The 18,054-nt window shown below is 43.4% G+C and overlaps 1 protein-coding gene across 3 annotated transcripts in view; it reads right to left on the reverse strand.

The window, feature by feature from the left end:
* Positions 1–4,064: 4,064 nt before the first annotated feature.
* Positions 4,065–18,054, reverse strand: part of LOC135389049 (probable phospholipid-transporting ATPase IM) — a 75,450-nt gene continuing 61,460 nt past the window's right edge. For all 3 annotated transcript variants that reach the window (XM_064618997.1, XM_064618998.1, XM_064618996.1), the window contains 6 exons: positions 17,482–17,705; positions 16,320–16,403; positions 15,348–15,593; positions 11,648–11,925; positions 9,907–10,195; positions 4,065–9,203 (listed from right to left, as the gene is read on the reverse strand). In XM_064618997.1, coding sequence (XP_064475067.1) covers positions 9,925–10,195; positions 11,648–11,925; positions 15,348–15,593; positions 16,320–16,403; positions 17,482–17,705 — 1,103 coding nt within the window. In that variant the 3' untranslated portion in view covers positions 4,065–9,203; positions 9,907–9,924. The remainder of the gene's footprint in view (positions 9,204–9,906; positions 10,196–11,647; positions 11,926–15,347; positions 15,594–16,319; positions 16,404–17,481; positions 17,706–18,054) is intronic.

An 18,054-nucleotide genomic window follows, 5' to 3' on the forward strand; every position in this document is an offset into this window, starting at 1 on the left:
TTGATAGCCAAAAACACTGGTGAGAGTACTGTGCTATCGCAGACTTGAAACACGTGGCGGGAATCACACAGCCGTCGATCCAAGACGACGGCCGATTAATAAGCCGCATTACCCAAGCAACTGGAAAACCTTGGGCCAACCTTGGCACTGGCTTGGCCAGCCAACCTGGCCACGCTTGGCTTGTGGTTGGCCAACGACGTCGTTTCTTGGTACGGATCTGTTCCTTGGCCAACAATTTGCCAACACTTGGCAAGCCAGTATGTTCCCAATCTTCAACCAATACTGATCGAGCCAACTGTTTTTTTTTTTTTTCTGTTTCGGAACAATTCATTCATACAACTGAACAACAACCGAAATTATTCGAATTAACGAGCAGAAGCTCAAGCAGCTCTTGCTTTAGCTACGTTCCAGTTGTGCACCAGCCCAAGTAAGCTCAGTCGAAACTGAGTTTCCCGTGTTGAATATGAAAAACGATTCGGATACTGTGCTGCATGAGTTACCCATGGCACGTATGCATGTAGTTGCATGCAGTGTGTTTGTTACAAGTTTTCCACAATGTTGTCACAACGACCTCCCCCCCCCCCTATATTTGGCGGTACTTTGGCCATAAAAATAAGTCTTTAGCAGAATGCGTTGTTGGGTCGGTAAGCGACGGTGTCCAATAATCTCCTTAAACGAACTGTAAAGTGAAATATAACCGCCATGTTTCAAGACACCACTATGCAGAACTTGGCTGTGTGATCACACACACACAAGTCGTCACCTCTCAGTTCTTCATACTTTTCGTACTAATTAATTTTGAATACTTCTAGAAACGGAAAGGTGGCGACCCTCGGCGTTCGCCGAGGACAAAGTAGGAGCCGGACCCTGATTAGTTGAGAGATATCACGTGATATTGTAATACTACGTAACGTAGTTCAGACAGGTTACTAATTACCATTAGACTTGTCTTGAAAAACAACAGCAACTCTTGAGAACTTCAGTTTAAGCCGTTACCCTTTGCAACCTGTGAGCTCCGTGCCTGTGAGAAATATCTCTGTGGTCTGCGCCATCTGTTGGCCTTTCTCTCTATCCAGTGATTTCACCAGAAATTCACTGCTGGGGGGGGGGGGGGGGGCGAGCTTTCAAGGGGGTGGTGGTGCTTGGTGAAGGTTCCACTTACGGAATTTTTCATAGACACGGAAACAATCGTGGCACAATGGTGACATATCTGCACAGCTTTCCCGTTTTATTTGTACATGTTATTACATTAGAACACAGCACAGTAGAATACAGATTCATTATGAACGGCATTTCAACATTAAGATGCATAATCACACGACTGGCAAAGAAAAAAGCCTAGCACATTGTCTCACGAAGCTCAATGAACACCTAGCAACCAACGATGAAAACCTTAGACGAAAAAAGCAGAATACTCCGCTTGATTGAGTTGGGCGCAAATGGTTCTTGGTGATCCACATTGAGTTTGCGTGCCCGCACGCATTTTTGCTCGTATATGCGCGGAATATATGCATTGAACAGTCACTTTCAAATGACTTCGGAGAAATGCATGGTACGATCATCTGCATGACTGTGGTCCTACAGCCCAAGTTTGACCGTACAGGATGTAATTCGCTGCACCGGACTCACTACCAGAACGTGTTGATGGCCGAGCTAGGTGGGGTTACCTGAGAAATTTCAGGGGGGGGGGGGTGTTGCAAAAATGCAGGGAGGGTGTACACCCCCCCTGAGGGGGGTGTAGGGAAATCCCTGTCTCTATCTCTCTCCGCGTCTCTGAGTCGTCTGCTCACTGTATCGCTGCTGTCTGCAAAACCTCGTATCCAGGCATCTATACGAATGTCTGATTTTCGTTTCACAAACCGCGCACCTTCGACAATGAAACGCGCACTGCACTCACGACAACCGCCACGACCTCGAATAAATGGCTCGCCTAGTTGCTTGCGTTTTCAATGGATGGCGCGCGAATCGCCTCAGCGTTTGCCGCGTATATGTGGGGTGCGATAGGGTACACCGGTTCTACAGAAAGATGAAAAAAAGCAGGGTAAAGCTATAGTGTGACGCCAAGTGAAAAAACGTGCTTGGCCCAAGGTCGGCTGAGAGGAGTTGGCCAACTAAGCCAACCTTGGCCCAAGCTAAGGCAACATGGTTGGGCCGAGCTTGGGGATTGACAATGGACTGAGACTGGCCATCCATTGGCCACCAAAGGGCCAACCTGGCCAACGCTGACCCATATATGGCCCTATCACGCCCCAGTGAGAAATTTTGCATGACAACGCTGCTTCCCAGCGGGAAAAGCAATATTGGCGAAACACTGGGCCGACGTCTGCTTCCAACCTAAAAGTTGTCGGGCCCAGCTTGCAAAAAAAGCTTGGGCCAAAGTTCGGGATTGACAATGGCCTCACTCGGGCCGACTTAGCCGGCACAAGCTCGGGCCAATGTACAGGGCCGACCTGACAGATGTAGGGCCGATGTCTGGCCAATAAGGAACCAAGCTTGGGTACTGATTGGGTAAACGTGGGCCCTTGAATAGCCCATGAAACAACACCTGTGCCTGGGCCAACCTCGGCTCGTTAAAAAAAAAATGCATGACCGAACTCACTCAATTCTCTCGTGGGGTAGGGTAAGGCGTAGGGGGAGAATCGTAAGAGTTACAGGTCAGTATAAAGAAAAGAAATTGCATTTCTTTCCTGAGGAAGAACAGCAGATACTATACATAGGTTTGTCTCGCGAGCTTCCACAAATTCGAGAGTCCTGCTCGCGTGCGAGTCAAAATGAAGGGTGAGGTGTGTAAGTTTAATTTGATGCGTACACAAACAACACTTAAATGAGGAATTGCTTGTCGTATTAGCTCACCATGAAGATAATGTCTCTGTTTCTTGCTGCTTTTGGTTTGAGACAATCACTTGGCCAATCGAAAGTTGAACTTATGCAGTGCTATAGTATTTCGCGTTTCCCTCTCTCCAAGGCAACATACTGAGATTGAACCAAGCTTGGCAAGAGCTTGGCAAACGAGCTCGGTACAGAGCCTTCTTGCTACAGATCTGTCCTGGCCGACGGCTTGCCAAACCTCGCTCTGCCTATCACAATGGAACATATAGAGGACGTTAGAGGACACTTTCTCTTTTTTCATATGGCGTATATGACTCTTCTGTGACAGTTTCAACGACTACAGAGTCTACGTGACTGTCTCAATCTTAGGTAATATGTGCACTCCCGAGAACTGATTGAAATCGTCATAAAGAGACATCATTGGCCACTTACCTTGGTACTACGTGAAGATGAGTTCGGTAACCGACTGACGGCAAGCTACGGTGGCGTTCCGTCGGCACGGGCTGCTGGCCCAACGTCATTGGCCAGGTCCTTGCCGACGTAGTTGGCAGTTAACGTTGCCCAGACTTTAGAACATGACTGGCTGGCCGACTTAGTTGGCTGCCAACTGGTCCCCGACTTTCTGCCGAGAGTCGGCCAATTTCAATTGGGGTTCCCTCTCCCCGAGGCAACATACCGAGATTGAACCAAGCTTGGCAAGAGCTTGGCTGGCCAACCGAGCCGTGCTTGGTTATAGTGAGTGGCCAACGAGCTCGTTTCTTTCTACAGATCTGCCCTGGCCGACGGCTTGCCAAACCTCGCTCTGCCTATCACAAAGCAACATATAGAGGACGTTAGAGGACCCTTTCTCTTTTTTCATATGGTGTGTATATATGGCTCTTCTGTGACAGTTTCAACGACTACAACAGAGTCTACGTGACTGTCTCAAGGTAATATGCGCATCCCCGAGAACTGATTGAAATCGTCATAAAGAGACATCATTGGCCACTTACCTTGGTACTACGTGAAGATGAGTTCGGTAACCGACTGACGGCAAGCTACGGTGGCGTCCCGTCGGCACGGGCTGTTGGCCCAACGTCATTGGCCAGGTCCTCGCCGACGTAGTTGGCAGTTAACGTTGGCCAGACGTTAGAACATGACTGGCTGGCCGACTTAGTTGGCTGCCAACTGGTCCCCGACTTTCTGCCGAGAGTCGGCCGTCGGCCAATTTCAATTGGGAAATAACTCAATATGGGTCAGGTAAAAGTACCACATTTATTTGAACACAGATCCAAACATTCTTTTCCCAACATTATATGCACTCCACTTATGATGCAATAAATAAAAAGACATACACACACAGACCGTGCAAAACCCATTCCAAAGCTTAATATGAAAATAAGGTATCTTCATATTTTTCGTAGCACCAAGGTGAATTCAGCTCAAAAATACCAGTCGCGATTAGATGAGGTGTTAATCCATAATGCCCACAGAAAACCAAGTTAGTACTATAGATTGAGAGAACATTCTAAGGTGAGCGCTGCCAGCTAAAAAAAAGTAAACATATGATGCCTTTCCTAGAGCAGCAAATGCTCTCAGCAGGCAAAAGCTATGTGTTGTTATTGCTGAGAGTGAATTATTACGTTGTTTAGTCCAAATACTCGCTAGCACACTCATGGAAGGAAGAAGGGAAGGTGGTGTCCTGAGGATAATCGAGAGGAAAAGCATGGGGGCAAGTTGTCATGCACGAATTGGGGATGAGTTTTTTATCGAGACCGTGTAACACTTTACATGCCACTTTGGGAGTCTTTTTGACATGCTACAAAGACAAAAATCCAATCCAGGCATTCCAAAAATGCCCCGTAAACTGCCGTGCAGACAACTGCAAAACCAAATCCGAGAAATTATTGGTGCAGCGACACGGTTGGCCCCTCAATTTCGGCTTCACATTCTGGTGGAACAGGCTGTCCTCTCCCATTCCTTCCTCCATGAGCATACCACATAACTGCCGCAGGACAAAAATGCTTTGGGTGTATTACAACAATGACCTTAAAAAAGTAGCAGCAAGATTTTTAATTTGTTACCATGTTACCGTGCACTTCTCGGCATGCCGGATTTTGCGAGGTGGGCCGGATCTTCGAAATGGCACCTTTGGTCTGATGTCTCAGCATGCTGGGAAATGTGTGGTAATACAGTAATGATTGGCATCTGAATTGTGCTAAATTCATGAAAAAACAAAAAACAAAATTGAATATTAACTAACGTCCAAGTTACTGAGGTCAAAAACTTGTATACTAACCGTACTTCACAGTTACAAAAATTGGCCATCACCAGGGAGGTGCACTAAAAATTAGTGAAGATATAGGTAGATATATTTTCAACAGTATATAACCTCTCAGTGTTCAGCCTAACTGCTTATTTGTACTTTTTGAAGTGAAACAGGGTTGTGCTGCACACCAGGGGCATGGGAGGGGGGTGGGGTGGGGGCTTAGGGGGGATAGAGACCCCCCCCCAAAATGTAGGCCGCCTTGTATGTACGGTGCCATTTCTTCCTGGAAGCTCAGGTTGATTCGCTGCAGCGCTCAAGAAATGTGGTCACAACTGGCTGGCGATCACCATTTTGCCTCGTAAATGTGGGAGCAAAGATATAAATTTTTATTTTGTGCCCCCTCCATCCCCCCCCAAGAAATTTCTCACTATGCCCCTGCTGCACACATTACTATATAAACCAAACGACCAACTGATTAGTGCCAACTACCTATCTTTTTGAGACCTCGCTCCTCACTGCGAGGCTCATCAACTGAACAACCGCGAGAAATCGGGTACAGTATTGCCTATGGCGATGAAACACCGCATTAATCATCAACAAAATAAAATTGTTGTTGTTTGATTGATGCTAGCTGCTGGAAGAAAAATGCTTTCTCATTACACAGTACACACAAGGTCAAATATACGCAGGTTCCGTAACCCGTAGCTTAACACACCGTGTTTTACAAAAAGTAACGGGAAATGTTCCTTCACTGTTAAACCATCCACATGATATTCTAAACTTTATTCTTGTGCACTTACTTAGAGTCGCGTAACAAGTGCAGTAACATGCGTCCCTAACCCCACTTTCTTGCAAAGATGATATGGTAGCGATGAAAAATATCCTCCTCCTCTCCCACACAGATGTTCACTCACACATGCACACACTGACATCTACTTTGCTAAGGCACTCTTTTGAAACAGGATGAATCTTAGTAGTTTGCGCACGTGAAAGTGCATACACATATACAGTTTTCGTTTAAACGTTACACTTGCCACACACAAGACGCCTCAGCACCGCATTTGTATGTTGTAAATATCTGATTAGTATGGATATGTCTCCTCTGTTGTAGTTGCAAGGGGGAACAGCAATATAAATGGACAACATCCAGCAACATATTATGCCATAATCTGTTATTAAGTCCCATTAATGTTTCGTGTAACTAGAAATATGCCTAAGGCAGGCACTGAAATTGTCCGTTCACACCACGAGAGATTCAGTTAAAGATTGTGCTTAGCCAATCTGATGTAAATGGTAAACTGATTAAGTCTAATGACAGCATTCAGTTCAATAAAAATTCAGGTGTTACAAGCGAACTGCATAGATGGCTTCTCTGAATATCCTACTGTTTCTTGCTCCTTTGCACACATCCTCAGGTTTTGTCTTTTCCTCTTTTTTGAGAATCTTCCATGTCACCATGGAGACATGGAAATTAGAATGTAGTAAGGAGAATTAGGGAAGCCAGGTGGTGTGAACTATATGTCCACATATAACTTCCTTGGGAATGAGGAAAAATACAGTTTGAGTCCGTGAAGTGGGTGTTGCAGTGAGTGTTGCTGTATGTGTTGTGCTGTCTAACTCTCTGACCGCATGTTCAAGGAACCTGCACTTTTACCTGGACTTTTTAAGATCTGCAGAATCATTCGTTGCTGCAAAACAAACTAGGATTTCAAATGGACCAAGGGATTTTGCAGTCATAAACATGGGTCACCTGTAGTATACTAAGAATGTTAAAATGCTCCAACAATGCATCACAGTCCAAGTAAGGAGCCATAATCCACATTACAACTACACTGGTATGAATATCATTCACTGGGAAGCACACAGAAAAAGTAGCTGCGTTCACACATATCTCAGTTTTTCTTCCTGGAACACACAAATGGAAAATGTTTGGGGTTCGCAGTGTCATGGGTATCACAAAACTACAATACTATATGCTTCCTTATGTTCATATCTGAATTCTGCATGACAGCACATCAAGCAACCGAGATAATAATTGCACTTTGAGTTGTTTGCCTACAAAAACAAGAACAAAAAATAACAGCTCAGTGTACAGATGCAGCGTTAAGTACTGAAGCACGAGAAAAACAGTGCAGGGGCTACACTGTTTTTCCACAAATATGTAGCAACCTACAATATCAGACAGGACTTGTTTGTAATAAATTGTACATAAACACCTTGATACAGGGAGGCACAAACGCAAATGAAATCTGCAGGCGCAGACCTCATCAGTGACAATGAAAATCATGCCGTATAAAACTGTGGGGGCGGAACCGATTGAAGATTGCACTTTTGCCGGTCACAGAGTGTAACTTTCTTAAATTTCTGTACAAATACAATTTCATGAATGAATGTTTCGCGCGAGAAACATTTTCGTGCATCCTTGCGTTAGTTGAGGTATAAGCTTTGCCAAGCACCGTTTTCCAGAAAAAATGATGTAGAATTCACGCAACCACCGTCCAAAAGTTTCTATAAAATCCATTTTTCAGGTGTCATAACCTAAAACACACACACACACACCATGTGATATGATTAAAAAAAAAGATTTTTACATGTTACACGCGTTATATACACTTCATTGTGATGTCTGCAGAGAAATGCACCGGCACCAGCTCAAGTTTGAAAGCGCCAGTGCACAAACAAGCGCACTTTCTATGCATCACAAAAGATGTTACAATTTACACAAACACAATTATATGTCACACAATACAAGCATGTTATAAATAAGCAGGTGAGTACATCTGAGTGGACGATTTGATTTCTTCAGCATCTTCCTAGAAATTGTGTGATGCTTCGGATTTATCTTTCTTAGTATGGTGAAGAGGGAGCGCAGCACACTTAGATGTAGCTATGTGAGGTCTACCTGTTTGCCTCTTTATGAGATTATGGTGGGGTAACATAAATCGAAAGACGGTACATTCTTTTCATTAACTACATTTCACAACATGCACAATAAAAAATATTTTCTCTCTAATAAAAAATAGTTTTTCCAGGTTAGTAGATGTTAATCTGCACCAGAATCATTGATGACCAGGCTATCGTACATAAGCACCTTGAGGCTATGTTCACATACGCCAAGTACACCAACGTCTTGTGGCAACTCGACAGTCCTGTCTCAGACGAATTTTATGGTGCTTTTTTTTTTCACAAAGGGATGGAGTTTTCGTTAAAATATTGCAGAGTGCCAAATTATTTGTCGTATTACGTAGTAAAGTTTGCTAGTTTGTACATGGCCTGAGGAGAGAAAAACCACTACAGAGAAGTTAGAAGCAGAAAGAGATGTGTCCCATGTTCTCATCAGTAGTGACTGGCCTAAGACACCAAGTGTGAAAGGTCCCCACTTGGCGGATCGATTCCCGCCATCTCTCGGTTTGACATGTGTTGTTGGAATGTGTTGGCGCGTGTGAACAGAGCCCTGGGCCAGTTAAAGACAGTAAATCTTGACACCTTTTTGTGTGTTACAAGGTCCTGCAAATTGCAATTTTGCAGTAAAATTTTATACATTTAAGCCACAGCTTACATAGAGAAAGAAGTTACACAAATTGCAAAACAAGTTGCAATAGATTTTGTTTTCTCTCTCTCTCAGGTTTTTTGTTGACCTGGTTTTTAGTACCTTTTACCTTAGCATCCCATCTTTGCCTTCAGTGGCGCCCTCTGGTTACTACGACTGATCCCCCCCCCCCACTCTTCTTCCCCCTTTCTTCATGTATGAGCTGTGGCTCATATGCTTGAAAATGCTGTACCTCACGTTTGGTAGCTACGTGTAGCATCCCAAAAGAATCATCGCAAAATCCCCACACATGGTACTGTACAATCACACTCGAGTGCACTTCCTCTTTTCCATCTTCCATCACACGTTTCCAAAAGTGGTATATATTTAGAAACAACCTAGAAGGTCTCTAACGCTGGCAGCCGAGGTGGGACATCTGACTGCGCACAGAAAGGCACCACCATTTGCTAAAATACGCCAAACGCAAAAGGTACACCTCCTCGAGGCCCAACGCTGTGTCGTGCTTGCGCTTTTGTAAAGTCTCATGGGCACTGTGATGGGCACACCAATGGGCGCGCTAGAGTTCTAGATCTCACTCTGAAAAATAAACAGCATTCTATGTATACCTTTGGACGTATCGAGGTTTTGGGGGCGGGGGGGAGGGTTCTGTCGGGAAGACTATGAGCCTTTGCAGTGAGTGGGTGCCTTAGACCCTTTATTTTTTACGAGCGAACTTCAATGAAAGCGAAAGACAGTGGAACAGCAGCATGAAAATATTTCATTTGCATGTTCACTTTATACGCAATGCGTTCTCACATGTCCAACGGTTCCGTAAAGCTTCCGTTAATCCCGGTAATAATTCCGGTAATATTTGTTTCTAAATTCGGGGGGTAAAAATCGGGTAAATAAACATGTGCACTTAATTCATGCAAATTCGGGCGAAAAAACTTCCAGTATGCTAAATTCAGGGAGAAATCAGGCTCAGTTACTCAAACTGACTGTACATGTTTGGTACAAACGGTGATGTAACTGAATTTTTCTGCCAAACAAGTAAGTTAGTGCATTCCTACAGACATCCCAGTGAGGGCAATTTGCCGGGTAAAAATCGGGTTTCACCCTAAAGAGGCAACCTTCCATTCGGGGTGCAAATTCTGGGAAGAATCGGGTAAGACCCTAAAACTTCAGGCTCTAACCATGAGCTGCTGTCAATGTGCAAGTGCACAACAGCCAACAGGCACACAAAACACACTAAATTTCTTCCACACTTTTCGTTCATGAACAGACAATGAAGCTTACTCACCAAACTCGGCCCATCCAATCACGCAACAACAGTTGGTGACGTTGAACGGCCCCGCGAGGACAACGGTTCGTCCGGCTGGTTGGGTAATGTTGGTGGCACGTGCAACGTGTTGCTCCAGTTCCCGCCAGATTTGGCCCTCCGCATTATCTTTCCACTCATGATGAGTCGGCCAAACCCTTCCTGGTGTGCAAAGGCATATCCGGACCGAACGGAGCGTCGTCTGCTTCTGCGAACGCTCGTAGCACGTCCCATCTGAGGCGCGGAACCTCGTGATCCGCGAAGCACTCTCCTGCAATAAAAAAAAAAAATAAAAATTGACGGTGACAAGCTTGCACCGAGGGCTTGCACAGCGTCTTTCAAGGTTCTAGCGTAAGTGTAGGTTTTGTGGTTAGCAAGACAACGATATCATTTGATGTCTTGCGGTGTTTGATGTGGACATGAGACAATATCATTTTTCTTTTGTATATTGTCTTGGCTGGTCCGTTCTAAAAAGTATGTGTGTTGCAAACCACAAAGTATACACACAAATATAGAGGGTTCTTGCATTAATTATCGGTCTTATGCTGGTTGCTAGGCAAGAGTCACTGAAATCACTAGGGCTGTGCAAATAGTAAAAATGCCAAATGCAAATTGAATAACAAACATTGCAAATATTTGACTTCAAATATCGAATTGAATAATGACTTCAGGCAGCCCTGTTTACAGCAATGTGCCCATAAAGCACATATACAGCCACATTTGGTAATCACAGAAATAGGGACGCATCCACCATGAAAGGACAAAGTGGCTGCCACTCCAACAAGACAATTTACACCGCTACAGTTTCAGGTGTGCCCTACGAGTGGGGTACACCTCAAAATTGTCGCAGTGTAAGTGAGCTCGTTATAAAGTTCCTCAAAGGGCACACAGTGCACTTGATGTCTGGAATATTTACACGCTGTGAAGCACACACGCAGCGTTCGGTGTGCATGCCACTGGACTATCCCGATTCCGATTCAGGTGCAGCATTCGAGTATCTCAATCAACCACAGGAGAGGCGACTTATCAGAGCACAACATGAGCCCGCGCACAAAAACGGCGAAACGAAACCAACCCCTGAGAGCGATTGCACACGTGTTGCGTTCTATATGGATAGATTGATATTGATCTATATAGACAGATGGATAGATATATGGAAGATTTGCGTGTTATGTGCTCCCTCCCATCCGCCTTCACCAACTGGCAGTCTGGATGTTTATGGATTTGTCCCGCAAAATTTCGGCAATCTAGTGCATGCGTTTTCGCTAATGGAGGCTCGTTGCCAAGAGCGGTTTCGGAAAACGTGCACCCTGCCGGACTGGCGAGAAAGAATGAATGAATGAATTAATGAGTTTAATGTGCCCAAGAACGGCCGCAGGAGCGTTGAGCCGTTGAGAAATCCTTGAGCCTTGGAGCCGTTGAGAAATCGTTTGTGGACGTGCTTGATGATTTTGCGGAGCATGGAATGCACCGCTGCACTGTACTCTCATTGGGAAAACGCTGCATGGGTTTAGCACGTAAGGCTCGTGGACTCAATATTCGAAGATATCCAATTTATTTGAAAGCCACGAATATAAAATAGTCGAATCGAATTGAATACGAATACTGAAAATATTCAATTCGTATTCTAAAAGTCGAATATTCGCACAGCCCTAGAAATTGCATGTCTTTCTAAAAGTTGTCTCATTTCCACAAAATAATATGTTTGTTATGTAATACAAACCTAGCACGTCGCTGCTTGAGCCTTACACGGTCCGACAATGTTGGGAACACATCGACGTAGAAGAAGCGGAAGGCTATGACAGGAAGCAGCAGCACGGTCACTGTCAAGAATGTGACGAACCAGAACTGTGCAGAGCCCAGGGTCATCCGCAAGGAACCCATAAAGGCGTTGTTGATGAAGTCCGAGTTGATGAATAGCGTCATAGCAAAGAAGAACGCTACGGAGCCCCAGATCACTATGTGGTTGAAGATGGTCCAATAAGCAGTGTCCAAAGCAATCTGCATACATACATGGCCCTTTATTACGTTTAAAAATAAACAGAGTTGTGGAAAAGCTACATGTGAAGGCTCTACAGGTCTCAGACCTTTAGCAGCATTAGCTTAGCAAAACATGTACACACTGACACATGCACATGCAGATACGTGTCAGACTTTTAATATTCTAGCCCATGCGTGAGGTGAGTTTTTCATGTGCACATCTCACAGCCTCTTCCCTGCTAGCGATATCAAGTAGCAGACAAGGGAATGTCCCTAAAAATGGTTAAAAATCTCAAAATTCTCCAGGAAATTAGTGAAAAGTGGCACGTTCGCCATTTCAGACCCCGGGCCATTTCCTCCGTAAAAAGTTGTAAAGTTGCACCCCTAGCTACACCCTTGACATATATGTCAGGGGGACTATAGAAACAAAGAAAAAAGTTGCCACGTGTGTAAGAAAAAAAACACAACGTAGAACCCTTCTGTAGTAAAGTGGTCAGGACCAAGCCAATAGATTTATTATATCGCGAGTTTTATTATATCGAGAACACCTAAAAGATCCTTTAAAATCCTCATAAAGGATACAAAAAGGCAGTGAAAATGAATTAATGGTTTATCAGGCTCAGAACAAAAACCGTAATGCTGGCAAAATCACTCATGTGCGATTAAAAAAAGGTTGCTATAGGTAATTGCACTGGTAATTGCATCACTTCTTACTTCCTCTTCTCCACTAGAACTGACACTAACACAAACGTGCAGAGGCGCCACTGAAGTGATTGAAGGCGGCGGCAATGGCGGCACATGCAGCGCCCCCACTAAACCGAGTTCTCCCACGCCTGTTTTTGGTCTGTTTCTCTCTCTCCCATGCCTCGCGAGGCATCGACAATGCTGAATAACTTTTGCCCTAACCGGTATTCTGAGTTGTTGTCACAGAAGGTGTGATAATTCAGTTGGGAACAGCACTTGCATTTACAATAACCAGGTTTCTACTAAAAGTGCAGTTACAATAACAGGGTTCTTCTGTATACTGTAAACCAGTGATGGCCAGCAGTTAACTACATGTAGTTAAACTACCTGATTGTAGTTAAAAAGTAGTTATCAACTACTTGCAGAAATGTAGTGTGCAACTACTAGTTAAACTACTATTTCAAGTAGTTGACTACAGTAGTTAGGTTACTGCAGGCGCCAACTACTTCAGATTTTGCCGCAAGCTTTACGGCACGACTGTGCTTCCGACTTTGACCTTGAGCTACTTGTTTGATTAGAACGGAGGTGCAGAGCAATTGTGTCGTGCATGTGTACTAAATTTTCACTTTTATCGCTGCTTGTGATTCATATTTAGGGGTCTAAGAACGCTATAGAATGAAATCGGTGTGGATGGACAACGTTAAGCAGTTATAGATGTAGTTAAACTACACTGCAGTAGTTAAAGTAGTTGAAGTACTAGTTAAACTACTCTGTCACAAAGTAGTTAGTAGTTATAGTTAAACTACTGTAAAAGTAGTTAGTGGCCATCACTGCTGTAAACATACTTTTATTCGCGATGTATTAATTTTCGTGAATTGCGCATTCAGTCATTTGCAAAGTTATTCGCGAGTATTTAATTTCGCGATTCCAGGGCTGTTGCCTTTCGCGGGACAAACGTCAAGCTGTGTTCGCGAGTACAATTTTTTGCGACTTTAAGCAGTCGCGAAATTCACGAAAATTAATACATAGCAAATAAAAATACATTTACAGTATATTATACCGTACCTGACCACATATAATGTGAGGTTTTTATCTCGAAAATGAGCCCTTATAGATGGGGTCATATTACATGGTGGTCCACCAACCATGATAGAAATTCATAGTAAAAAACGTAGGCCCCGGAGAGACATGCGGTCAAGGGATTTTTTTCTGCCAATAACTTTTGCCACATATTGGTAACCTTTTTATTTCATTTCCATCGATGGAAAGTTAATTTCTTGAATTGAACTCCGAAATTTCCCAAGGCAACCTAACGTTTTCTTTGCGGAAATGGGTTCCCCTTGGTCATATTACTCGGTATAGCACATAATCCCACTCGTAATGCAATGGCAATTGCTGAAATCAATTCGCCGAAGATCCGTGAAAATGAGCCCCTGGCTCCACCTCTTTTCTGACGGCTCGTAGTTTGAGCGCAAAGCTGCGAAGAAAGAAGGTTACATTGACACCCCACACGAGGGGGGAAACTGGGCACTGACAAAGCACCGACAAAGCACCGACAAAGGGTGAAAGGGAAGCGTGGCGCTCTTTCGCACGTGTTAGTGGGTGCTCGGCTGCTTTGGACACGAGCATTGGCAAAACCGAAAGCAAATTGAAAGTGCTGCGAACACTGTGAAATTCGAAAGAGAAGCTATATTGGAAGGTGAAGCTTCCAACAACATTTCTGCATCCTGCAAGTTTGGCATGAACTGGTCGAGCATCCGTCGTTGGCGTCAGCAGCGGAGATCGCTGTTCTTCTGTGCGTCTACACGGAAGGCCTTTAGTTGTCCGAAGACTGGAGTTTATCCGCTATTTGCGGGTTCACAGTAGCTTTTCGCACTATACTTCACATTATACATGGATCCGCATTAGATGTGGTCAAATACATATTATTATGGCAGGGCTTCAATGGGTTACCTTTTCCCTGTCCCATCCCCCTATTTTCCCGCGATAATGAACTAATTTCTTATTGAAAAAAGAGATAAGTAAGGGCAACACAAAATTATACCGGCTTTAGTTTATTAAGTCCAGGAATTGGCTGTATGTTTCGGCGTTGTGCCAGACGCGTTTAAATGCAGTGGCTTTATAGGGCCACCATTCGCGGTAAAAACTTTGTAAATCTCTTTAAAATTCCATCAAATTTTTGTTGAAAGCCTTTTTTTTTTCTTCATTGTTACTCTGACTGCTACACAATCTTGGCATACTGCATGCATAGGGCCTGACTTTTTCGGGTTTTATTTTTGGCCAAATTCGGTGGGGTAAATATCGGGTGATATTTTTTATTTGAAAATTCGGGTGTATTCGGGTTAAATCCCGTTACGGCATATTCTGTTGTCAGGAATTCGTGTGTATTCAGGTGATTTTTTTTTTGCTTAATAAAAATTTGTCTTAACATGAAACTAATGTTTAGCAACGTTATCAAACTTTATTTTAATGCACACTTATGAGCGTGCCACACGACCCGGATGTTTTCGGGTAGATTCGGGTTTAAACCCAAATTTTACAGATTTCGTTCGGGGGGTAAATATCGGGCGGATACGGGTTTAACCCGAAAAAGTCAGGCCCTATGCATGCACAATCTGGGAACTGCATGTGGTGTCACGTGGCTCTACAAAGTTTTTGCTTTGAAATGTGTGGATGCAACATAAACACACATGAACAGCAATTAAGGACTCAAACAAACTGCTGCGCCCAAAATGACCACAGAGACATAATGTCCGTACCTGCGCATTCACGACAATCACCAATATTGTTGAGACAGCCGTGCCGAAGAGCTGATGACCATCCAGATTGGCGCCGTCGGGTGCAATGCTATTACTGAATGCACCGTAGGGGATGAAAAACAACACAAATGAAGTGATCACTCCATGTGCCACACTTTTAAGAAACTCCACTTTGTTGAAGAGGAGGTTGAGGTGTCCCGGCGTGTAGAGCTTGGGGTAACGGATAGAGTTGACGTCGTTAACATCCTGCATGGTACAAATCGTTCTCAGGTTAGGCTCTGTGTTGTGATGAAAGGTTATAGAGCTATAACCATTCACAATTATAAGCTCTTACAATTATAAATAGAGCCTAAAGTTTTAGGGTTTTACCCGATTCTTCCCCGAATTGAAGGTTGACACTTTAGGGTGAAACCCGATTTTTACCCGGCAAATTGCCTTCACTGGGACGTATGTAGGAATGCAATAACTATTCGTTTGGCAGCAAATGCAGTTACATCACCGTTTGTACCAAACCAGTACAGTTTGTTTGTAATAGAGTCCGATTTCTCCCCAAATTTAGTGTACTGGAAGTTTTTTTCACTCGAATTTGCATGAATTTAGTGCCCATGTTTATTTACCCCGATTTTTACCCCCCAAATTTAGAAATAAACATTTCCCAAAAACTTCAGGCTCTAATTATAAACAATAAGTGTGAACTAGGACTCTGCAGGCAGGGAAATATTTGCGTGCACATTTTGTACCGCTATAATAATGAAGAGTAACGAGTAAATATTACAATAATTAAAGCTGTCTCTCAATATAAAAGAAAACAGACAAACAATCGGGTGATGTCCCCAAATATGACTTGCTGCAAAAATATGACAAAAGCTCTTTCAACAGTCACAAGTGCTGCCCTGATCAGATCTAGTTACTGTATTTGAGTACAAATATACAAATATGGGTCTTGTACTGTGAATAATTATAAAGCCCTACCTGATCGAAGACCCCTAGAGCAAGTACCGGCAGAGAAGTGTAGAAAACATTGTAGAAAGATATGAATACTGGGTCATAAAGTGTCTGCAAGCAAAAAAAAAGAAAAGAAAGAAGACGTCATCAGTAAAACAGCATCTATTGCAAGAGCTACAAAGTTTTACATATTTTAATCGCTGAGGCATACATGCATATGACAAAACATGTCCGATGGATAGGATCTGAGGTACACAGACTCAACAGTTCAAATTTTCTTCTTGTTCACGTGTATAAAACTCCTCTCATCTGACTGGTAGCAGTGCATTTTAAGGCCACCATATTGGCAGGTCGGACGAATGACAACAAAAAAATACAGCTGTAGCACCAGAAGGTGACAGCCCGGTTGTTTCTCATCCAAATATCGCAGGTAATCCATCAATGTGTTGACAATCACAAACGCTTCTGCCATCTAGTCTTGTATTAAACTTCCGAAGTTTGTTATCTGTTAGCGATATAGCGATGACTGATATGAAAGATGATGAAAAATGAAAGTCACTGAAAAGGTTCGATATTTCTTAGGCAAATTGAGGCTTGTATGTATTTGTCCCTTCTATGTTGTTCCAGCCTCAGAACATCAGTTCTTTCATGACTGATATGTGTAAGACTTATATAATGGGCCAGACTTTTTAGGGTTATACCCTATTATGCCCGATATTTACCTCCCGATTCAAAATCAGGAAAAACAGAGTTTAGCCAGGTATTTCCCTGAAAACTGCTGGACCAGGGGAATCCGAAGTCATCACAACTAACACACAACTTTGAAAAAAAAAAAAAACTATCATTGTAAGTGCATAAATATGCTAATACAAACTGTCAAAACAGAGACCCTGCCTCTTAGATGCATAGACTAAATATTGATACGCTGTGTCTACTGGTGTGTCATGTGTATTACACAGAGTAAACCAAAGATTTACGCCTGATCCAACCGGATTCAGCCAGAATTAGATTGAGTCAGGTTCAGTTCAACCCGATTACACCCAAACTATTGAAGCAAAATATGACCCCATATTTACCCCCCCCCCCCCTCTATTTTGCTGGAAAATATAACCTGAAAAAGTCAGGCCCTACTTATATATATTGTTTGGCACAAAAACTTGGTTGAATGAGGATATTCAAGATGGCTTACCTGTGCAGAGAATCCACAGAAAAAGGCAAACCAGAAATGGCATAGAGTGAAGGCAAAGTTCTTGTAGAAGAAGTAACGTAGGAACCTGCACATGCGGAAGTACGACCACCGCCCGTGCACAAGCAATAGCCGTTCCAGAAAACGGAACTGCGCTATCGAGAAGTCAGATGCCAGCACAGCTTGCATCCCCTCTTGTCCACTGATCCCAACACCAATATGGGCCACTGTTGAAGTTTATTCGAATGAGTACTACACTTCCAAGAAGTGCAGCGGAAAAGCTACTTGCACGCTTTTTAACCTCTCAGGTTAGATTGATATTGTCAGATATGGAAGTGCTCAGGGTAACACTGATAACATATATATAAATGAAAAAACGCAACACTTACAGCCCCCGTGCCTAAGAAAAATGAAAGAAAGAAATAATCTGTAAAGCCAGTCGGTGAAGTCGACACGTTACTCGTTGTATCACATTGGCACGACTTCCAATAAATAAAGTACGGCAGAGTATAAGTAGAGCCCGAAGTTTTTGGGAAATATCTTTTTTCTAAATTCGGAGGGTAAAAATCGGGTAAA

This window comes from Ornithodoros turicata, chromosome 3, assembly GCF_037126465.1.
Source record: "Ornithodoros turicata isolate Travis chromosome 3, ASM3712646v1, whole genome shotgun sequence".
In the NCBI taxonomy this organism is placed as follows: Eukaryota; Metazoa; Arthropoda; class Arachnida; order Ixodida; family Argasidae; genus Ornithodoros; species Ornithodoros turicata.